Consider the following 25625-nt stretch of genomic DNA (forward strand, 5'->3'; position numbering starts at 1 on the left):
ACCATTGCTTTCTACACTGAATTAGTCAATGCTGATTGCCCTGGTGATGTAGGAGAAAGGCAGTGCAAGAGGAACCACAGAAATAGTTTTTTAATGTTGGAATTCTGCACTCCATATCTCAAAATGTCCGTAATCTGTGAACTGCAAGTTAGACAATTCTGCAAGCCAAAATGGTGGAAAGAATTAAAGGAGATGTCAAAGAGGGAATTGTACATCCTAAAGCAACCTTTCCATTTAGCTTATTCATGATGATTTTTCAATAAGGCAAGGTAATCAATTATTGAAAATTGATCTACATTTATAGTTGCAGTACCTGCATTATGGCAGCTCCCTCTGAATGTGTATGTCCTTGTTCAAATTTTTGCAATGAAAAAATGGATCTTTCCTCTTAAATGCTCTAAAACTCATCATGCACTGATATCAAATAGGCCCTCAGTTATAAGTAACAGTAAAAGAGTTGTAAGGGACCTTGGAGGTCATCTAGTCCAACCCACTGCTCACTCAGGAGAACTGTCTAAACTAGGGCTGGGCAACTATGGCCCCTTTATGACCTATGGACTTCAACTCCCAGAATTCCTGAGCCAGCATGCTGGCTCAGGAATTCTGGGAGTTGAAGTCCATAGGTCATAAAGGGGCCATAGTTGCCCAGCCCTGGTCTAAACCCTGGGCATGCTATTACTATAATTAATCACACAAATGTTATTTGGTTAGATACTTTTTCTGGATTGAGAGCATCTTCATTCATGGGGTTGGTGTATCCTGGAGGGTGTGTGTGATTCTCTGCAATTAATATTACATATAGTAATATCATCAGTATTGATATTTATTGTCTAGCCAACTTCTATGCAATAATTTTCACTTATATTAAGTATGAAGGTCCAACCAAATACTATGTTCTGATATAATGGTCAAAGACTATAATAGAGTTTGCCTAACTGTGTTTTGAAATGATTCATAGTCAGTGGACTTTATTTCTCTGGTTATTAGATTTCTACTTTGCGTTTTGTTTTTGTTTTTTCAACAATCAGGGTGGCTTAGAAATGCAAAACACAGAGCAAAACAACATTGATAAATCAAGATTTGGATTAAAATTAAATACTGAAACAATATTAACTAGGAAAATTCTGGCAGAAAGCATGTGATTTAACAACTTCTTAAATATTGGGAGGCCAAAAGTACATCCCTAAAAGTGGATTCAGTAGTCTGGAAGCCACATAGGAGAAGATCCTTGTGCAAGATGGGAACCTCCTGGCATCAGGAGATCTTCGCAAGGGCTTTTTCTTCAAATCTAAATAGCTGGTGAAATTCACAGTGGGAGCATTTCCATGGACTGTCAGACCATAAGCCATTAAAGATTTGAAAGGCAATGTCAAACCCAGGAAGCAATTGGAAGCCAGTTTTAAATCTTTAAATACAAACACCATTTCTGTTCCTTCCATTACATTTTTCACCAACCATAACTTCCAGCCTTTTTAAACATAGCCCGATGTATCACTCATAAATCAAGGAGTCAAAGGAAGTTGTAACTAAGGCATAGCAATAGCAATAGCACTTAGACTTATATACTGCTTCACAGTGCTTTACAGCCCTCTCTAAGCAGTTTACAGAGTCAGCTTCTTGCCCCCAACAATCTGGCTTCTTATTTTACTGACCACAGAAGGATGGAAGGCTGAGTCAACCTTGAACCTGGTGAGATTTGAACTGCCAAACTGCTGGCATCCGGTGATCAGCAGAAGTTGCCTGCAGTACTGCACTCTAACCACTGCGCCACCACAGCATAGATAACTGCAGGGCCATATTAAGACCAACTGATGCCCTAAATACAGCACAGCACAGCACAGCACAGCACAGCACAGCACAGCACAGCACAGCACAGCACAGCACAGCACAGCACAGCACAGCACAGCACAGCACAGCATAGCATAGCAATGGTGACCTTTGGCAGAAGTGAAACTCTAACACCATAAGATGGCAACAAATGTGATATTTTGTTGATACCATCAAACAATCTTTTAAACTTTAGTAACTCATCATGCCAAAGGTAATACTTTTTTTAACAATGCAGATTAAAGTTGAATACAGCAGGGAAGGATAATTACAAAAAAATATAATCAAGTGAAGTCAAGTGTGGTAGTGAAAGAGCTATGGGTAAATAGGTGGGGGGAAATTCTGTAGTGTCTCTCTTTCCTTGATGCCTTAGCAATGGTGAAATCCAATTTCTTTTTACTACTGGTTCTGTGGGCGTGGCTTGGTGGGCATGGTGTGGCATGGTGTGGCAGGGGAAGGATATTGCAAAATCACCATTCCCACCCCACTCCAGGAGAAGGATACTGCAAAATCTCCATCCCCACTCCACTCCAGGGGAAGGATTCTGCAAAATCTCCATTCCCTCCCCACTCCTGGAGGAAGGATATTGCAAAATCTCAATTCCTACCCAACTCTAGGGCCAGCCAGAAGTGGTATTTGTCAGTTCTCTGAACTAGTCAAAATTTCCGCTACCAGTTCTCCAAACTGCTCAAAATTTCCATTACCGGTTCTCCAGAACTTGTCAGAACCTGCTGGATTTCATCCCAGCCCTTAGCATGTGCTTATGTTGTTTAATATTGTGAAAATATTTATAGACCCCTCGCATCCTGGACATAAACTGTTTCAACTCCTACCCTCAAAACGATGCTATAGAGCACTGCACACCAGAACAACTAGACACAAGAACAGTTTTTTCCCGAAGGCCATCACTCTGCTAAACAAATAATTCCATCAACACTGTCAAACTATTTACTGAATCTGCACTACTATTAATCTTCTCATAGTTCCCATCACCAATCTCTTTCCATTTATGACTGTATGACTATAACTTGTTGCTGGCAATCCTTATGATTTATATTGATATATTGACCATCAATTGTGTTGTAAATGTTGTACCTTGATGAATGTATCTTTTCTTTTAGAATAGAATAGAATAGAATAGAATTTTTATTGGCCAAGTGTGATTGGACACACAAGGAATTTGTCTTGGTGCATATGCTCTCAGTGTACATAAAAGAAAAGATACGTTCATCAAGGTACAACATTTACAACACAATTGATGATCAATATATCAATATAAATCATAAGGATTGCCAGCAACAAGTTATAGTCATACAGTCATAAGTGGAAAGAGATTGGTGATGGGAACTATGAAACGATTAATAGTAGTGCAGATTCAGTAAATAGTCTGACAGTGTTGAGGAATTATTTGTTTAGCAGAGTGATGGCCTTCGGGAAAAAACTGTTCTTGTGTCTAGTTGTTCTGGTGTGCAGTGCTCTATAGCGTCGTTTTGAGGGTAGGAGTTGAAACAGTTTATGTCCAGGATGCGAGGGATCTGCAAATATTTTCACGGCCCTCTTCTTGATTTGTGCAGTATACAGGTCCTCAATGGAAGGCAGGTTGGTAGCAATTATTTTTTCTGCAGTTCTAATTATCCTCTGAAGTCTGTGTTTTTCTTGTTGGGTTGCAGAACCGAACCAGACAGTTATAGAGGTGCAAATGACAGACTCAATAATTCCTCTGTAGAATTGGATCAGCAGCTCCTTGGGCAGTTTGAGCTTACTGAGTTGGCGCAGAAAGAACATTCTTTGTTGTCCTTTTTTAATGATGTTTTTGATGTTAGCTGTCCATTTGAGATCTTGCGATATGATAGAACCCAGAAATTTGAAGGTTTCTACTGTTGATACTGTGTTGTCAAGTATTGTGAGAGGTGGAAGTATGGAAGGGTTTCTCCTAAAGTCTACCACCATTTCTACGGTTTTGAGTGTGTTCAGTTCCAGATTGTTTTGGTTGCACCACAAGGCTAGTCGTTCGACCTCTCGTCTATATGCTGATTCGTCATTGTCTCGAATGAGACCAATCACTGTTGTGTCATCTGCGAACTTCAGTAGCTTAACAGATGGATCATTGGAGATGCAGTCATTGGTATACAGAGAGAAGAGAAGTGGGGAGAGCACACAGCCTTGGGGGGCCCTGTGCTAATTGTACAGGTATTTGATGTGATCTTGCTTAGCTTCACCTGCTGCTTCCTGTTTGTTAGGAAGCTTGTGATCCACTTACAAGTCTGTTCCGGTACCTGTAGCTGGTTTAGCTTAGTTAGAAGAATGTCTGGAATGATGGTATTGAATGCTGAACTAAAGTCTACAAAAAGGACCCTTGCATAGGTCTTTGGAGACTCAAGATGTTGTAGGATGTAGTGCAGAGCCATATTAACAGCATCATCTGTTGATCTATTTGCTCGGTATGCAAATTGCAAGGGGTCTAAGAGCGGATTCGTGATGGTTTTCAGGTAGGAAAGCACTAGCCTTTCAAAGGTTTTCATGACTACAGATGTTAGAGCAACTGGTCTGTAGTCATTCAGTTCCTTGATGGTGGGCTTCTTGGCACTGGGATGATGGTAGAGCATTTGAAGCAAGAAGGAACATAGCACATCTCTAGTGATTTATTGAAAATATGGGTGAAGATGGGGCCAATTGGTCAGCACAGACTTTTAAGCAAGAAGGAGTTATCTTGTCTGGGCCTGGAGCTTTTCCTGGCTTTTGTCTGTGAAATAGGTCCTGCACTTCCTTTTCTGTGATCACTAGGGGTTGTGAACCCAATGAAATGGGGTCAGTTGTAGGAGGCTTGGCTGTTGTTGGTGTGTCTGAGATGGGGGTTGTGGAGATAGGTGGCTGTAGTTTCCTTTCAAACCTGCAGTAAAACTCATTCAAGTCCACTGCCAGTTGTTGATTACCTTCAGCCTGGGAAGGAGGTTTGCCATAGCGGTGATATTTTTAAGAGTTTTCCACATGTTTGCTGGTTCATTTGCTGAAAACTGATTCTTTAGCTTTTCAGAGTAGCTTCTTTTTGCTGCTCTTATCTCCCTTGTTAGTGCATTTCTGGCCTGATTGTACAGCATTTTATCACCTTTTCTGTAGGCTTCCTCTTTGGAATGTCGTAGCTGCTTAAGTTTAGGTGTAAACCAAGGTTTGTTGTTACTGTGTATTCGCAAGTTCCTTGTAGGTACACATAGGTCTTCACAGAAGCTGACATATGATGTTACAGTATCTGTGAGTTCATCCAGGTCTGCAGAGGTATCTTTAAAAATATTCCAATCAGTGCAGTCAAAACATGCCTGTAGCTTTAATTCTGATTCCTCCGTCCAGGTTTTCACTGATTTAATTATTGGTTTTATGGCTTTAAGTCTTTGCCTGTAAGCAGGTACAAGGTGAATCATGCAATGATCAGAGTGTCCTACAGCTGCACGTGGTAAAGACCGATAGGCATCTTTTAGTGTTGTGTAGCAGTGGTCTAGAGTATTCTTGCCTCTGGTGGGACAATTGACATGCTGAAAGTATTTTGGTAGTTCTTTCCTTAAGTTTGCCTTGTTTAGATCTCCCAAAACAATGGCCAGTGAATCCGGGTGTTTGGCTTCAGCCTCCATGATTTGGTCAGCTAGGGTTTGTAATGCCTTGTTTACACAGGCTTGTATGTACACTGAGAGCATATACACCAAGACAAATTCCTTGTGTGTCCAATCACACTTGGCCAATAAAAATTCTATTCTATTCTATTCTAATGGTTAATCCAGGGCTTGATAACTGTTGCTGGAAATAGTAGTGTAACACACTAAGATAATTGTGCAGACACTTCCTATGGCTGTTTTTTGCCAGTTTAGTGGCAGGTGGAGATCTAGAATCACTCCAAACTGCAAACATGTTCTTCATGGAAAAATATGCTCTTATGCAAAGCAGGACTTAGCCTAATTCCAAGGGTCAACTCTTCCTTACCAACAGCACCTCTACCTTGTTTGGATTCCCCCCCCCCTTGTCCATCTCATTATTGAAATTGCACAATATTTAAGAATACTGATTGCTTCTTTGTACTTACAAGATAAGGAGCAGAAGATCTGAGTGTTACCAGCATCTGGATAACTCTCCAAAGTTCCAGATGGCCTCCCTCAGAAGTTTGATGTTAATGTCCAATTATATTTACTGTCTAATAGTTAATGTGTTATATATATGATTAGTGAAGTGGAATGTTGAAACAATAGAAAGGTAATCATGTCGCTTTAAAAGCTCTGCTTAAACTCAGTGAGTTCTGTCATGTCAATTAAGGATCTTTAATTGCTCCAAATGTTAATGAGATAATTAATGTGTTGCATTTAGGATTAAAATAATCAGAAGATATACAAGTTGACATGGAAAGTGAGATATGAAACGAGCATATCTGCAGTGCAAATTTCAGGAATACTTCTAAAGTGTACTGTATATAGCATTCTAATTCTTAATTAGAAGAGTGAGATGTGTCCTGGAAAAACCATAACTACCATTTCTTCTAGAATACTGATGTTCCTTACAGAAATTCAAGCTATAGGGAATGGAAAATCCATATTGACTTTGAATGGTTTGGGGAGAAATTGTTACTTCTGCATTATTTTGAATTGTAGGTGTAATGTTTATCAGAGGAGATTCTGAGCATTAATTAAGAAAACTACTTAAAATGGAATCCACTAATTTATGATGGATATTTCTTGCCAAGATATCAATATAGTTATTATTACAAACATAAACAAATTAAAGAGAAAATAAGTCCCAGAGTTAGGAACTTAGTTATAAGCAAACATGGTGAAAGTAGTTTATATCTCAATACTCACTGTCTGGATTAATTGAAATGCAAATTGGATTGCAGGATACGTATCAAAAATTATAAAGCATATTGAATATGTGGAGTGGTCTATCAGTATAATATTGGATTGCAGACATTTGGATTTATCTAATGTAGATACAGGAAGTAAAGCTTTAAATTCTTGTGTCTGCTTTCTTTATTCTAGAGCATCAGGGCATCAGGACTTATTCTACTGGAGACTATCCTATTTGGATCACTGCTTCTTTATTTTCCGGTGAGTTGTGCTATTATTTCACTTATTTATTTAAAATATTTATAGCACCGCACAAGAGAGTGTTATAGCAAGTGACAATCCATTGGAAAACAACAACAGCAACAAAAAAAACCCCAGTTAAAGCAATATAAACTGAATTTATTTTCATAGCATTTTATTTCTTCATTTTTTATATTCTATTCTTAAAGTGAAAAAGACAAGACATTAAGCTACACATCTGACTCACTGCTTGTCCTTCCAATATTTCACAGATTAAAATTTGAAACTCTTTTGTTCACTTATCTCCTCACCAAAAAAAAAAAAAAAATGCTGTCTGGGTATTTCTCCTTTATATAATATTAAACACTTCTGTATCTTCTCTGTCTTCTCAATCCACTACCCACCACAATAATTCCTTCTGGAATAACTTATTTTGTAATGGTTCTGAAGAACAGAGACTTATTACTAAATGAGACCGTCGCAAATATTTTTTTAAACAAAAAAATATTATCGGGGATAGGGCAAATCCTTGCAACACAGAGAAGTTGGCACATCTTTTTTATTTTTATTTATTTATTATTTAAATTTTTATACCGCCCTTCTCCCGAAGGACTCAGGGTGGTGTACAGCCAAGATTAAAACAATTAAATATACAAAATTAAAATATCAGTTAAAATACATATTCAATAATGGCCAAATTAAAATGACAGACCATTCAGTATTCCAAACAGCATCTATCTACCATAAACCATCGGATCATTTGGTAAAAATTTCATTTAGAATTGAATGTAAACAGTGTGGATATGATGCCTCAGAGTATTGGCATGATGCCAACTTTGAAATGATGATCTAGAACAGGGATCTCAACCGTGGCAACTTTAAGACTTGTGGACTTCAACTCCCAGAGTTCCTCAGCCAGCTTTGCTGGGAGTTGAAGTCCACAAGTCTTAAAGTTGCCAAGGTTGGAGACCCCTGATCTAGAATGATTGTATAAACATTTCATTGGAGTTATGAATTCAGATGGCCTGACATTTAGAACACAGTAGTTCTGGTTCTCTGCAGAGATTCTCAGTCATCATATCACAACATGAAGAAGTTTCACTTCTTTGGATGGGAAAGCGAAATGTCTTCAAAGAAAAATCAGAAAGTCCAGTTGCCTCTTGAAAAAAAGCACCGTTGGGACAACCATGACCTGGATGACTGAGAATCTCCAGAATCTTAGTGATGCACTTTGGGATGAACACCCTTCAGAACTGAAGAAGCTTCTTGGATGAGAAGCAAAATGTCTTCAAAGAAAAACCAGAAAGTCCAGTTGCCTCTTGAAAAAAAAAAGCACCTTTGGGACAATAGTTGGGGGAGGGGGATGGCTTCTTAATTAATCTACTACCTCCAGTGTGGTGCTTCCCCATTGGAACTCCAAGCCATCTGGCAGTTGAATACTTACACAAATAATAGTTAAAATTCACCACATTTATAGTTTAGTATAACAGTAAATCATGCTTAATCAAAAATAAAACTCCAAGTTTCCAATCTTATCATGATTACGGTATTCCAAATAAGGGAATACGGAAAATGGACAGCTCAATAAAGATGTCAATTCACTGTGCAATAGCTATGAAAAAAGCAATTTCATGCTAGAGATCATTAGGAAGGTATTGAAAATAAAATGGCCAATATTGTAATACCCTTATAATATTCAATTCTGTGGTGCATCTCCATCTGGAGCACAGAATGTAATTCTGGTTGCCACATTTAAAAAAAACCCCCACCTCTAACAGATCTAAAACAAGTACAAAAGAGACAACCCTACTTTACCCTGGGCTTTGAACATGTTTGTTATGAGAAAAATAAAATAATGCATGGTACAGAGAAAATAGATAAAATCATGCATGGTATGGAGAATTTGTATAGGATGATCTCTCTCCCTCTCTCTCTCTCTCTCTATATATATATGTGTGTGTGTGTGTAGGTCTTGGCATTTTCGGGTCTTTTCCTGTGTAAGGTTGAGAGTATCTTGGCAGCGTTTCAACGAAGTCTCACTCATCATCTTCAGGCTGGTGTCATGAGCTCATGAGTGATGTGTGAGACCTCGTTGAAACGTCGACAAGATACTCTCAACCTTACATGGGAAAAGACCCGAAAATGCCAAGACCTACATACCTATACCCATGAAAACCTACGAAAACACACACACACACACACACACACACACACACACACACATGTATGCAGGCTTTGGTATGTTCGGGTCTTTTCCCGTGTAAGATTGGAAGTATTTAGGCAACGTTTCAATAAGATACGAATTGATATGAGTGAGATGATAAGATCTCACTCATCATCTTCAGGCTTTGGCTTTGTTCTTATGTGAGCAAAGTGATATATATACACACACACACACACACACACACACACACACACACACACATATGTATGTATGTATGTATATACACACACGGTCTATACACACATATACATACATACATATGTGTGTCTGTTTGTCTGTCTGTCTGTCTGTCTATCTATCTATCTATCTATCTATCTATCTATCTATCTATCTATCTATCTATCTATGGCTTAGGGCCTGGGTACTTACGGGACCGCCTGCTGTTACCACATGCCTCCCACCGACCCGTACGCTCTCACAGAGAGGGACTTCTCAGGGTGCCGTCTGCCAAACAATGTCGGCTGGCGGCCCCCAGGGGAAGGGCCTTCTCTGTGGGGGCTCCCACACTCTGGAACGAGCTTCCCCCGGGTTTACGCCAAATACCTGACCTTCGGACTTTCCGCCGCGAACTGAAGACACACCTTTTTATCCGCGCGGGGCTGGCTTAAATTGAATTTTAAATGTTAAATTTTATTAATTTTAAAAGGGATTTTTTAGTGTATGGTAAATTTTTAAATTTTCAGGCTAATTTAAATAAGTTTTTTAAATTCCGTTTTAATTGTATTTTGTATTGTTCGTTTTATTCTGCCTGTACACCGCCCTGAGTCCTTCGGGAGAAGGGCGGTATAAAAATCAAATAAATAAATAAATAAATAAATATCTATCTATCTATCTATCTATCTATCTATCTATCTATCTATCTATCTATCTATCTATCATCTTTCTCAACATTAAACTAATTGGAAGGGGATTTAAAAATTTTCATAAAACCTGTCATTAACTTGTAGAACTCATTCCACATCATTATGGCCATTATCTTAGATGGCTTCAAAAAGGGATTGGATAAATTAATGGAGAACAGTCTATCAACAATCGCTGAAGACTCAAAGTTATCTTCAGACTGGGAGTAGTGTTTCCATATATTGCATACTAGTTGCAGGAGAACAATTGCGTGCCAGGAATATGTCTCCATCACCTGCTTGTCAGTAATCCAGAAGTATCTAATTGGCCACTGTGAGAAACAAAAGGTTTATCTAACAAGGTCTTTGATATGATTCAGAGTTTTATGCTTTTAAATGAGAGCCTGAGAGCCTGAATAGATTTTAGGTTCTTTCCAGTCACTGTAAATCCTACTTTATTTATACTCCAGGAATATCAAGGAAATGTGTTTAAGCTGAAATTTTCTATGGCTCTCCCTATCTTTATTATAAAACAAGAAAACTGTCTGCATTTCTTCTTTCTGAAATTAAGCAACATGTATATTGAGCTGATTTACAGGGGCAAAAATGGTTATTTTTTATTGTATGTGGGTACACTGTGAAACAATGCAGGAAAGGAGGATAGTTGTTTTGGCTGGAACACCTACTTTTAAAGAACAGATGGCTTTTCTGGAACATGTAAATGAAAGATGTCACTAAACACCTTAGCTTATTTCTGGCATCATATGGTTCTGAGAATCATATGGTTCTGAGCAGCATATAAACAAGATGACAAACAAAGGGAACTGCTGCTAGATTGCAGAGGCTGGATAAGAAATTCATAGACAGTTCGTGGCATATCAAAACTCTGAGAAAAATTTATGCGTGGAGATGTGTAGCTTCTGTTAGCTTGAGGGCTGCATTCCAAAAAATACGGCAAGTTAGGAGCCATTTGGAGAGAAGGTTTCTTTTAAAACACCTTTGAGAAGGTGTTTTAAGAGGTTATATGGATATCTCTAGGGGCCACAAGAAAGATGATGGTAGCGCCATGCCATACTTTCTGCTATTTGATGATGCTTTTTCTCGGGGTACATCAAAGAGAAGATTGTAAATAGAGATTTGGGCTCTGACATTCCAGAACTACAATATCTTTCCTTGAAATAATTTCTGTGTTGTTGTTTTTACCTCATTCCAGTTGGTGTGGGAGGTGGGTGCCAATTTCACTGTACTTTTAATCCTAAAGACTTTCATCCTTAAAAGCAAAAGAGATGCGGGTTAGTTGAACCAGCTCCATATTACTAAAGGTAAGGTCTTATAAGGGTGTGGTGGTAGGGGAGGTGTTTTTAATTGACAGGTTTCTGCCTTCAAAAGGCTTCAGGTGGAATCTCATCTCAAAGAATGAGAACTCATCTTTTCAAGTTCTTTTCTGCTGCATTTCAAACCGATATAAGCAGCAATCTAAAGGTTAAAATTGTCCTGCTAAGTAGAAAGTACTCAAGACTATTGACTGATTGGGCTGCCAAATGCCAATTCTTTCTTTCTTCATGTTCAACGAGCAAGGATTTTATAATGTCTAAGAGATTGCTATTCAGGTCAGATCTTCTAAAGAAAATTTTATATTAGACTAATATAGTTGGAAAGGCAACTTTGGCTATAAACCTCTATTAGGAAATATCTTAGAGGAAGGAAAAGATATACAGTACACAGATCTACTCAAATATAACCACATACAAATGTGCTGATGCTACACTTTTCTATTACACAACTTTGTTTTCATCCTTTTGCTTGAAATAAGTACTTGCTGTTGTCATCTAAGGTTTATACATTCATTTATGAAGCTTTTTTGGTAATATCTATAATGAAATTTATATGCAAACCATTTTATATTCAATCTTTTTTTACTGTCTATTCCCAGTTTCAGTTTGCATAAGAACAATTTCATCTACACAGTACTCTATATATGTATGCTGAACTGCATTCCAATAATCTCCCAACAGAGGATGGTTCTGGCGCATCATAAAACTGGGATGCTCATTAGCTTGACAGGGCTAATTTCATGCCCCTATTTCAAAGGAGACTGAAAAATTTACTTCCAGCATGCTCTTAGATACTTCCAGTGTCTGCTAGTAGAAAATTTCAGTGGCCATGCAATAATGGTGAAATCCAATTTTTTTTACTGCCGGTTCTGTGAGCGTGGCTTTGTGGGCATGGCGTGGCTTTGTGGGAATGGCTTTGTGGGTATGGCAGAGGAAGGATTCTGCAAAATCCCCATTCCCTCCCTACTCCTGGGGGAAGGATATTGCAAAATATCCATTCACATCCCACTCTGGGGCCAGCCACAGTTGGTATTTGCCGGATCTCCAAACTACTCAAAATTTCCGCTAAGGTTCTCCAAACTGCTCAAAATTTCCCCTACCGGTTCTCTGAACTGCTCAAAATTTCCGCTACCGGTTCTCCAGAACCTCTCAGAACCTGCTGGATTTCACCCCTGATTTGCAACCTATATCTTCACAGTAAATATGGGGCCCTCTTCAAATGAGACAAGCTGAGTTTTTCATATATAGGTAGTCCTCGACTTATGACCACAATAGAGTCCAAATTTTTTATTGCTAAGTAAAACATTTGTTAAGTGAATTTTGCTCCATTTTACAACTTTTCTTGCCACAGCTGTTAAGTGAATCATTGCAGTTGTTAAGTTAGTAACCCAGTTGTTTAGTGAATCTGGCTTCCCCATTGACTTTACATGTAAGAGAAAGGGGATCACTTGACCCCAGGACACGGCATTCATCTTAAATATGAACCAGTTGCCAAGCATCCAAATTTTAATCACATGACTAAAGGGATGCTGCAATGGTTGTAAGCATGAAAAACCATCACGAGTCACTTTTTTTGGGAATGTTGTAACGTAAAATGGTCACTTAATGAACTGTTGTAAGTCGAGGACTATCTGTATCATCTGGTATTTTTCATGGACATGCAAGGCAGTTTTGAAGCACCTAACCAACATATTATAAATATACTCCCCAATGTAGGCAAAGCCTGGTACTTTTATTTCATACGCTGGGTTGCTTTTGTTTTTGATTGATTGATTTTGTGTCAAGAAGTTGTTGTCAACTCTTAGTGACTATATAGATAGATTTCCTCCAGGACGATCTGTCTCTAACCAGGTCTTTCAGGTCTTCCAATGATTTACTCATCACTGCTGTAACTCTGTTCACCTTGAAAAGAGTGATGCAGAGAAACAAAAATGGCCATTCTTGAATGGGTGCAAATATCTACATCAGGGGTCCTCAAACTTGGCAAGCTTTAAGACTTATGGACTTCAACTCCCAGAATTCTGGGAGTTCACAAGTCTTAAAGCTGCCAAGTTTGAAGACATCTACATGCTCAGATGTAACCCACTTATAATGCACAATACACTTGAAATGTCAGTAGATTCCTATTTTCTTTTTACGGGGGCCATTCCATCACCATTTAAAGCTTTTGAGGATTATTGCATAAACTGGAGGTTGTTGTGAGTGCCATATGAATTTTAGGACATACTTTGAACTACCCACTTGGTATCAGCAAGGCCCATCAAATTAAGGAAAGATGAACTTAAAAAAATTGTGATCAATATAAATTGTGATCTTTTGATATTCCATATATTAGCACCTGCTCCAGTTGCCAAATATTCCTGTGGATTACGAGTTTGGGAATGCATTACATTACATACCAATCAGTGGCGGTATTCAACCTGTTCGGACCAGTTCGGGCGAACCGGTAGTGGCAATCTGGGCCCACCCGCCCCAGTGCTATGCTATCCTATTTAGCCACATTTTGTAAGCCGCATGCATGCATGCAAGCCACGTGCGCAAGCAAAGTGCATGTGCGGAAGGCCAGGCGTATGCGTGGAAGGTGTGCACACATTTTTAGTACGCGGCAAACCGATGGTAAAATTATGTGAAACCCCCCCTTTGATGCCAATACATTAGTTAGTCCTTGACTTATAACCATTCATTTAGCAACCATCAAAGCTATGACAGTACTGCAAAAAGTGGCCAATAACCAGTTCTCATGCTTATAACTCAGCATCTCATGATCAAAATTTGGGTGTATGGCAAACAGCATGTATCTACAATGGTTGCAACATCGCAACGTCTTGCTATTTGTGACCTTCCTAGAGCACTTCCAAGAAGCAAAATCTGGGGGAATCGAGATTAGTTTAATGATCATGTAATTTGCTTAACGACCACAGCAAAAAAGGTGGTAAAATTGACCATTAGCAACTGTGCAACTTGACAACAAAATGGTCAGTCCGAAGCAGATTGCAAATTGAGGACACTCAAAGTCCTCAATGAAGGTGACCATTGCAGTATGCAAAAGATTAACATACATTTGGAAAACGGTATAAAACTTTAAAGTTGGGTACTTTACAGTACTTGGCTGAGTTGGGTCAATAAAGATTGTTATGACTATGTTTTACTTAAATAACATAAAATAAGAAAGCTGCATTTTTTAAAAAGCATATGTTGATAGATATAGAACAACTGAATCCATTGCAGCAGTCACATAAGTTGTGTAGAAAGTATAGGTATAGAATACAATAGAAATATAAATTTTAAGTTATTTTAATAAATTGTTTGAAAAATTAAAAACTTTGGAAACATGTATTTTTAGACTGATCTAGAGAACATCTGTACATATATATTGGCTCATAGAACGTTCCACTGTAACCCATGCAACTTGCTATAATTTGTTTAGGATCAATGTTCCAGAAACATAAATACATTAGCCCCAATTAAAATGAAGTCTAGTTGGAATGGGGGCTGCAGGGTCACCAGGATGCTTTTGAAAACCTAATCCACTAACTTTCTTTAGAATTTAAATGAGTGACCTCGAGCAACTTTGCTTCAACAACCATTAATTATTGTGATACTTATTAGTTGAGAATGGCATTTAAGGACACTTTTTCTTTAACACCTGTTCCATAGAACAGCTAGAAAAATAATTAAGAGTTCTGCACTTTGATTTTTCCCTCACTCCCACAGTTTACTCTCCTGTAATTAACTTTGCACATCTTAAATAAGCTTTAATATTATTTGAACAGTTAAAATGCCTTCCGATAGCCAACCAGTTTATCTGGCGGATAATAATTCTGGCTGTTGTTTTCATAATATTTTAGATGTAGCATTCACTATTTTCACTGACAAACTCACGAGGAAAAATTAAGCTCAGGAATTTATGGAGCTGCAAAATGGTGGCCAGAGATCACGCTTACCAGTCTTGTAAGAACAACTGGACAAGGGCAGTGGTGAAATGTAAAATTTGTTACTACTGGTTCTGTGGACGTGGCTTGGTGGCTTCAACCTCTCAGCTGAAGAGGTTGTAGAAAAAATGCTTTTAAAAGGCTCCTCTGACGATCCCAGCTGAGTTGCCTGATTATCAGAGGGTTTTTTTAAAAAAAGCATTTTATTTTTGCCTCTTTAGCCGAAGAGGTTGTAGAAAAAATGCTTTTAAAAGCTTCTGATGGTCCCAGCTGAGCCACGCGATCATCAGCCAAAGAAAAAATGCTTTTAAAAGTTAAAAAAAAACCCCTCTCTGATGATCGTGTGGCTCAGCTGGGGATGGGCAGGGATTTTTGCTACCGGTTCTCTGAACCACCACCCGCCATCGCTACCGGATCGAGCGATCCGTTCTGAACCGGGAGCATTTCACTTCTGGACAAGGGGTTCTATGAAGCCAGATATTATATATTATCCATATTATGAGTGACTTCAACTTGTCAGGAACTGTTGGAATATTATCACTCAGAGAAATGTATGAAATAAAAATAAAAATAAAACCCACATTCTTTATTATTCTCTGGGTAGAAACACAATCTCCATACAGTTTCCAACTCGTCAATTTAGTAGCCCATCTAAAAGCTCTTACATAATGTTTCTCCTCTATACAGTCTTATTCTTAGGCAAAAACACTGTCAGTCTTTTGCCTCTTCGAATCTTCCAAATGTGTTGAATAGCAATATCACTTAGACTTATATACCACTTCACATATATTTACTCACTTATTTAAGATCAGATAGAACAAGATTAGTCTAAACAAGTGTAGCAATCTTAACATGATGGATTAAAAAAAAATCCTAAATATATTCACCTTATTTGGTTCTTTGATAAGAATCCACCGGGGAATCAGAGACTAATAATAACCAGAGTTTTTAATAGCACTTAATAGCATTTATATACCACTTCACAGTGCTTTACAGCCTTCTCTAAGCGGTTTACAGAGTCAGCATATTGCCCCCAACAATCTGGGTCCTCATTAAACACCCATAATAAATATATAAGCAATCAATTCTTATAAATTCTAAGTGCAACCTGATATGTTTGTAGTGAGCGATCTGATTGTTGTAATTGTAGGGGAGATGCTTTACTGTCTTCCAGTGAAACTCCTCTGTTAATACCTCCTTCTCTTGGTGCCTTGACTGAAAAAGAATTATTTTTCTGTGTGGGCTGCCTCTTTTTGGCAGGCTCTCCAGCTGTTTCCCTGGGTCTTTGCTCCCCTTCCTCCTCCCTATCCTGAGTATGTGGTCCACCCAATTCTGTTGTATGGCCTTTAGTGTGGGTGCCTGTAATCCCCAATGTTGTGCTTGCAGAAAAACAGCTATATCTTTTTTCAATGTCTCTAAGTTATGTTGGATGGTTATTAGTTGCTCAAATATTGAAACCATGGTTTGTGCTATAAGAAGGCATTGCTTTGCCATAAACTCTGTTGTATTCTCCCACGGTAAGCTCTCCACATCCTGGATTAGTTTGTTGTTAAACTTTTTAGACTTTATCTCGGTTTCATAGGAGCTGGAGCTGGACTCGTTGATTGTGAAAATAGATGGCTGTTATTTTGCTCCCCTCCCCCCAGATTAGGAAAGTCTAGTATCTGCTGTTTTGTCAAATCTCTTTGCTGGTCCCATTCGAACCTTTCCAACTTGTTGGGAATGGAGAGGGGGGGATATTTTTACTTACAAGACTCTTGCAGGAAAATGCTCATCAATTTTTGGTTGTTTTGCATTCTTCATTGGTGGGAGAGATCCCGGGCTGGTGCCTTGTTGCTTCTTTCTTTTCCCCATGCCTCCTTATTTCTCCTCAGCCAAGAACTTGTTGTGGTCTATGATGATATCGTTTCCAAAACAATATTATTTAGATAAACGGCTCCAGTGGGTATAATAAAAATTATTAAATAAAATAAAACCAAGGGGAGCTGCTGCAAAAACACTCCAGCAGCAGCCCCGCCTTCCTTGTTTTCAAGTAGTAAAATTGAAACTTTTAAAGGTTAAAAGTTAAAAAATGATTTAAAAGTTGATTTAAGAATTAAAAGAGTATTTTAGATAAAAATACAATAAAAATATAGAGAGTAAAAAAGAGAACAAAGTTAAAAAGTTAAAAATTGATTTAAAAGTAGAAAAAATGTTTTTAAAAAAGGATAAAATTAGAGAGTAAAAAGCAGAACAAAGCTCAAAGCTGCTGCTCACTCCAGCCATCTTGGCTCCGCCCCCAAGCAATAAATAAATAGACACCTATCAATAAATACATAAATAAATTAAAAAAATTTTTTTTTAAATAAATAAAATAAATAAATACCCATAATCTTTAAACAGCATGATGTTCCATGAATTCAGTTCTCTTTTATACCACTTGCTGGAATGATATTACCACCACTCCAAAATCTGGATGGCATTCAGAAAGCTATGAAGGACCTGCCTGGTCACCTAGGCATGAGGGCAGGGTACAAATGGGTTTTCTTTGGTCATCTGTTGTTTTCGGGACTGTTCATATTTTATTTTTATCTTTTGTAATTTTTTTAATTTAAAAAAAAGGTAATCTGCTCAGAGTCATGGGAAATTGGGTAGCCTGCATATTTCATAATAAATAAATAAATATTTTAAAATGACTAGAATATTGCCTTTAAGATCGTTTATTAGAACATTGATTTTTATTTAAGTGGGTACTTAAGGACTTATTGGACCATAGCAAGTGCGCTTATTGCTATTGCCTAGATATCAGCATGAATGTGTGTTTTATATTGCCATAAAATAGTGGCCATTCATTTCTTTATTAAGTATTATCATACAGTCAGTTACAACTGAGTGGAAGCAATTGCTGTTTTACATTCTTTCTTCATGGATTTCTAGAGTTATAGGAAAAAGCAACTCTAATAACAGTTCAGCTATTAATGGAGAGTAACATTCTGAGTATTCAGGTCAGTTTGAATAATCTGGCTTGTATAAAATTTGTATAATTGGATTATACAAATTTTATCTGGCTGCAGTGGCAATTAAGTAAGGTATAAAAAAACATTATTATTATTATTATTATTATTATTATTATTATTATTATTATTATTATTATTATTATATTTAACTCATGTATTAATTATTAACCATTTATTGATATATTTATCAATATATTAGTTCACTATATTGATATATTAATACTTCTGACTAAAAGTTTAAAGTAGCTTGTTGTAAAATTGAAAATAAACAATAAGTAAAAATGAATTGATGCTATAAACATGAATTGATTTTATGACTATACAACTATATTTATATAAATATGCAAGTAACATATATACAAATATGAATATGCAAATATCCAAATAAAAATGAAATAAACAATAGAATGGAGAATAAACAGAGAACTATGAACATTAATACATTATTATTTCAAGTAAGGCCAATAGAACACAGAAGAAAATGCAAAATATTGAACAAGATTATACCTAACCCCATTAAATACCTATCAAATCCCATCAAATACCCATATTTCATCAATATGAAAATTCATTGCCACTCATGTAGGAGTTTTTCAAAGAGAATAAAATATGGGAAAGATAACATCCCCATATATGTGAATTAATAAAAGCCAAACAAATATGATTTACTTTAAATTTGGAATGGGTTGTTTCAGATTTTCTGCAAAAATGCTTATTTGAGAGGGCTATTAAACTGGATTGGAAACTAGTTACATAATTCAAGCCAGCTCTCTCTGTAGAAATATGTACAAATACAGGTGTCCATAATAAAAGAGATGTAAGCATATCTCTTATCTAAGTTATTCAGTGTTAAATATGAGCAGTCCCAAGTAAGTTGTATAAAAGTCAGTTTATTAAAAGAGAAGTAAGCAAACAGAGCCCAATTTGCCCTGAAAATTATAGCTAGATTGAAGACATCAGGCAAAAGCAAAGTCATAGGAGGTCAAGATTCAATGTAAGTTGAAGAACTTACGGGCCGTGATAGCTCAGGCTGGTAAGAAGCCTGTTATTAGAACACAGCAGCCTGCAATTACTGCAGGTTCAAGCCCGGCCCAAGGTTGACTCAGCCTTCCATCCTTTATAAGGTAGGTAAAATGAGGACCCAGATTGTTGGGGGGGCAATAAGTTGACTTTGTAAATATACAAATAGAATGAGACTATTGCCTTATACACTGTAAGCCGCCCTGAGTCTTCAGAGAAGGGCGGGATATAAATGTAAATAAAAAAAAAAAAAGAAGATAAATATTTCACATAGGGAGTGACAAGACTATGTGCTCAACAAAATTTGCCTCAGTTAGCCCACACTCTGCTGGTACCGGCTGGTGATGATCACTTCACAGTTGGACCCTACTTCTCACTTGAAGTCCAGTTTTGCAATCTTGCCCTTGGCAATGCTCAATTCATTAAATTTCCCTCACCACCAAATCTTCATGGTACATGGTTAAGAGAATATAAGAGCAATAGTTCAGGTTTTGAACTATTACTATTGTACACCATACATAATGATCTGATTCAAATTGGAGCTGTGTTGGGGTCTGGGTTTAGAATCCACTGTTTCTGCTTTCTTGGCTCTTTTTTGTTGTTGTTAGTTGCGAAGTCGTGTCCAACCCATCGCGACCCCATGGACAGCATTTCTCCAGGCCTTCCTGTCCTCTACCATCCTCTGGAGTCCATTTAAACTCATGCCTACTGCTTCAGTGACTCCATCCAGCCACCTTGTTCTCTTTTGTCCCCTTCTTCTTTTGCCCTCAATCTACATCTCCTCTAAATCTGGATAATACAACAATGGTCAATGTCTTGTATTAAGGTGTACTTTGATTGGAAACAATACCATTTTCTAACCATCTAATACGATCTGTTCAACTGGATTGTGTTTTGTGTTACCCTAAGTTTGCACCAAACAAAGAGAAATCAAGACTTGATAAGAAAATCTTTCTCACTTTTTTAGTGTTTGAACAATTCTCCCTATGCATTCTCATTCCAAGAAGGGAGAAAGGAAAATAGAGTGATCCAATACTGTATCACCCTAATTTAGTTTTAGTTAATATGTCCTTTTCTTTTATAGGTTGTCATTTTGTTTTTTGAGCCAAGTGTTTTTCGGTGTATTCTCCTAAGGTGGGTTCGCCTTCTGGGATTTGCTACAGTTTATGGAACAGTCACACTGAAGCTGCACAGGTACAGGATACTTTGCTGTTTCTAATTTTGTATAAATTTTGGGTGCATGCATCCACAAATGTTTGTGCAAAAGTATAGGAGTGCATTACGACCTTTTTCTCACAATAGAATCTCATTTTCAAGCAGTGAACTAATTTTTTTTTTGCAGTCTGTGATTATGTAAATGCAGCAAAAAGCTTGGTCTGCTGTCTTTTTATGTGTGAACAAACCTACAAAATTGTCTTATGAATTTCTTATTTTAAAAAACACCTCTTATATGTGAAAACAATTCTTGGTAAAAAGTGATCTAAAACAATAAGGTTGAAAATCTTTTTTCCTAATCACAGACTACACTCTCCAAAATAGAACCAGGAGAAAGAAACAGGACCAGGATAAAACTAAATTTGATTTAGTTTTAAACAAAACTAAAATATAAACAAAACTGAAATATAAACAAAATTCATTAAATACTATTATTATGATTAATTCTTTCTTACTACATTGTTTTTCCTTTGGTGGCTAATATTCCTTAAAGACTATTACCTTAGTATCAGATTGTACGGTTCTGCATTATAGTAACAAGATAGTTTAGGAAGCAAGAGACTTGAATACTAGCATTTCTAGAAAAGAAATGCTGTCAGTTCGAATTTAGAAATTAGTTGCATCAAGATTATTCAGCATTGCAGTTCTGCAAAATTTCCCCATCAAAACTTTAATTCAAAGTTTTCTGGAGTATCAAGTTCTGTGTGCATTGGTGAGGATTAGTAGTGAGCATGACTCAGATCTATTTTCATATGTAAGCACCCTGATAAATATTGACTTTGAGACCTTTTGTACTCCTTGTAGAAAACTTTGATAAGGGACAAATAAGCAAAGCACTAATAGGGAGATAATAATCTACTGATGATTTTTAGAAGAAAATAATGAAACTGCCTGAAAACTAATGCACCTCAGAGGAATATATAACCAACCGAAGAAGTTGGCTCAGCTGTTTTTATAGGGCACGTTAGAGGGGCATTTGAATTGATTGTGCTATGTGAAAACATCCACATTTCATGGTGGTAAACTGCACAGGGTCTCTGAACATCTCACTGTTAAGTTCTGGAACTGGTGCTTCTACAAAGACAGATGTGGGAAAACAGGTTAGTCAAAAAGAACAGTGGTGCTGATATTACAGGTGAGCCTAGAAAAACAGATGCTGATATTACAGGTGAACCTAGAAAAACAGATCTTCTCATCAAGGTAAGGAACCCATGGCTTGCAGAAAAAATGATTCTCTGAACCTCTTTTCTTGTTGCTCTTTAGAGTCCCCAGAAATCACATTCTGGCATGTTAGTGGCAAAGTCAGAAAATGAAAAAGAGTGATGCTTGCTGTATTTATTTACTGATTTCATTTTATTTTTATCAGGCTTTTTTCCTCAGTTGGACTGACTCATCCTCTTCATCACCCATCCACTTTGGATATCAAAGCATGCTGACTCCCCTCACGCACTCACCCGGAAAACTGCCAATCCCAATTATACATAGAAAAGAAACCAGCAGATTTAGATCATTGTACCATTGCATTGTGGAAAGAGTTCTAAAATGACCCAGTGAAAGGAAAATAATAAATATCCAAAGAAACACACATACTAGATCTAGTCTGCCATCATCAAAGATGGATATACTTATTGTATCTTCCTTTTCTAGAGTGAAGAATTTCTGTATTCCACTTTAGCCCAACTTGGGCAGTCTTTTCCTTCAAATTAAAAGATAAAAGTTTGAATCAAAATCAAGGTCAACTCTTGACAACTTTCAACCACACAGGTTTCTTGATAGTGTTATAGAAGGGGTGTGCCATTTCCTTCCATTGGGATTCTTTAAAAAATTGTTTCATTTCTCAGTCTAGTCAGCAGTCCCTCATCTAAGTACTAACCAGGTATGTTTCTGCTTATTTTCCCAGATCATCCACAATTGGTTATATGCTACAATCAAAGTTCTTTGAACCATGAGGACAAGCAAGGGTGAAGGAGTTAGTAATGTTAATGATATTATATATCTTTGTTCTGCAGAGCTTTGAAGGTGTTCTTTTCTCGAACAGCTCAGCGCATTCCATATATGACAGGTGGGCGAGTGATGAAGATGCTGGCTGTGATGTTTTTGGTTGTGGTGTGGTTTCTGACAGGCTGGACTTCAGCAGTCTGTGAAAACCTGCAACAAAATATTTCACTTATCGGCCGAGGGCAAACATCAGATCATCTGATCTTCAATATGTGCCTGATAGACCGGTGGGATTACATGATGGCTATTGGTAAGATACTATAGTTAATGTTGATAACAATGAGAGTAATAGCTTAGTTGTTTTAAAAACACTCTTTTAAACCAAGTGCTCAGTAATATGGAAAAAATTCATCAACTTAATTATTAGTCTGTACAGATTTACTGAGAAATAACTCTTGGTTTCCTAAAAGTTATTCCCAAATTATTTGTCATATTTAAGAACTACTGTCCATATCCCTCACAGATTATACAGTTTTATTGTCTTAAGTTTGTATATTATTTTGTAATTGAAAAAATAATAATTTATCAGAAATAAGTGATAGAAAAGGACATATGGATGTTGTGATGATTGAGTTTAATTCAGAGAATCTTGTATGAAAATATTAAGACTGACCAGTCTTTGAAAATGTCAAACAAATGCTTTGGATCTCACACAAGTACACTATCTCTGTTATTGATTTAAGCAGCCCAACCTTTTTCAGACTTTGTATCTGAACTTGAAATGATGCTGCCACTTTGAAATAGAATAGAATAGAATAGAATAGAATAGAATAGAATAGAATAGAATAGAATAGAATAGAATAGAATAGAATAGAATTTGTATTGGCCAAGTGTGATTGGACACCCAAGGAATTTGTCTTGGTGCATATGCTCTCAGTGTACATAAAAGAAAAGATATGTTCATCAAGAATTCTAAGGTACAATACTTAATGATAGTCATAGGGTACAAATAAGCAATCAGGAAACAATCAATACCAATATAAATCATAAGGATACAAGCAACAAAGTTACAGTCATACAGTCATAAGTGAAAAGAGATGGGTGATGGGAACGATGAGAAGATTAATAGTAGTGTTTTGATAGTGTTGAGGAAATTATTTGTTTAGCAGAGTAGTGGTATTCGGGAAAAAAACTGTTTTCATGTCTAGTTGTTCTGGTGTGCAGTGCTCTATAGTGTTGTTTTGAGGGTAGGAGTTGAAACAGTTTATGTCCAGTAAATTGTTTTTCTAACGTTCTAATTATCCTCTGAAAAAAGATGATGTAATTTTAAAGCAATTGTATTTTTTTCAAGTCATGAAAAAAATGACTTTTTTAAAAAAAAGCAGACTCATTGAAGTCACTGGAACAAATAAATCAAAACTAGTTTCTGTTTCCTGATTTCAAATGATCTAATCTAAGTATAATTAAGTCCAATTCATTATGGCTACAAATTATGGCTACGAATTGGTTGGATCCATGAAAGTGCTTTCCTTTCTTTGAGAGAGAGCAGATAGATAGATAGATAGATAGATAGATAGATAGATAGATAGATAGATAGATAGATAGATAGATAGATAGATAGATAGATAGATACAAATATGGATGGATGGATGGATGGATGGATGGATGGATGGATGGATGGATGGATAGACAGACAGACAGACAGACGAAGAGAAACAGAGATATTTAGAGAACTTTGAGGATTCTACTATGTCTCATTGAAGATTAGAAGAATTATATGCCTCACTATGATATATAGACTTCTTTTCTTTCTTCTTCTCAAGCTTCCTATTCAGTATTTTAGAGAAAACCAACCAAAGCATGGGTAATTAAAGAGCAATTGTAGTAGACTGTATTGAGTGACAGTAGCTAACTGGTTTTTGCTTTTCCAAAATTTCAACCACCATGTATCTAATAAACAAAGTTTCTGTTAGAACACATAGTAGTCTTGGAAAAGTTCAGAATTTGCAGGAAAATGGAAAATTGCTATTAAAGCATTTCTTCCTTTCTTCAAGTGTGACATATATGCATTATCTATGTATATTTCAGACTGGCCTATTAAAAGAAAAAGTAAATGATTTACAGACAAATAATATTGTAACACGTGGTTTTCCAGAAATATGAAATTGAATGCATACAGTAGTCAGTTTTCCAGACCTCTTATTTCAGTTGCACAAGTCAAAGAAAAAATATAAACAGTATACAGTTCAACAAATTTGATTGCCATTTAGAAGTGAAGTTTCTAGTTAGGGTACATGCTTGGCTAATTAGTGCTGCCATGTAGGTCAACAGGTTGAGAAAAAAATGTAACCAAGTCTTTCTATTTAGTTGTAGCTCTCATCCAGTATATTTTGCAAATATTATGTATGTTGTCTAATTACTGACTATATTTATGGCATTTTCAAGAGATTTAGTAGAAGAAGTGAATGTATTAATCAATTATAAGGTGCACTTACCCAATTACTAACTTGAGAGTCAAGCGATAATGTGTTCTCTAGTTCACAAGTGAGATATAGAAATCTAACTGGTTTCTGGGAACATCACAAAAATGGGTTCTTGTTGGTGTTTGGTTTATCTTTTCCACCAGTAGATAATTCCACTGGCAAATGGGCAAAGTCAGAATCAGTTATAGGTAACTGGGAGTCCAATGCAGCACCAGGTTTGTACCAATCAGGGTTATATACATACTTAGATTGCTGATGGAGTCCTATAAAATGAAATGCTGTATACCAGTGGTAAAATGATGCATTCAGTATAAAATGCCTGCAATACTTTTATTAAAAATTAATTGTGTATGCAGGAGAAACAGTTTGGATACAAAATTTAAATACTTATTTTATTTTTTTTAATTCAAAATTGTTTGTTAGATTTATATCCCATCTTTTCATTTAGGAGCTCTGGAGGACATAGCACTTCTCCTTCTCATTTTCACTCACAACAAACTCTATGAAGTCAGATGGATTTCTTTAGAGAGAGACATACATTTTCATTGGTAGAGAAAACAGAATTCCTTTTATTTTGAAATGCTCTTTTCCTTGTTTCTTTCTCCTTGACACTTCTACAGCAATTACTTCCATTTCAGCTAAGCAGAGAACAAAAATAAAATCTATCACCATGAGATTTCTCCTACTCTATAAACCTTATCTTAATCTCCATTTATTCCTGTCTTTTAGTTACATACCTATCCAGGAGAGGCCTGTC

General features: G+C 36.8%; 1 protein-coding gene across 1 annotated transcript in view; it reads left to right on the forward strand.

Moving 5' to 3' along the window:
- GPR158 (G protein-coupled receptor 158) overlaps window positions 1–25625 on the forward strand; it is a 161009-nt gene that overhangs the window by 108147 nt on the left and 27237 nt on the right. Inside the window, exons 5-7 of the mRNA XM_058182758.1 lie at window positions 6840–6908; window positions 20317–20426; window positions 22457–22695. Of these exons, the coding sequence (XP_058038741.1) occupies window positions 6840–6908; window positions 20317–20426; window positions 22457–22695 (418 nt within the window). The remainder of the gene's footprint in view (window positions 1–6839; window positions 6909–20316; window positions 20427–22456; window positions 22696–25625) is intronic.

Source organism: Ahaetulla prasina, chromosome 4 (genome assembly GCF_028640845.1).
Source record: "Ahaetulla prasina isolate Xishuangbanna chromosome 4, ASM2864084v1, whole genome shotgun sequence".
In the NCBI taxonomy this organism is placed as follows: Eukaryota; Metazoa; Chordata; class Lepidosauria; order Squamata; family Colubridae; genus Ahaetulla; species Ahaetulla prasina.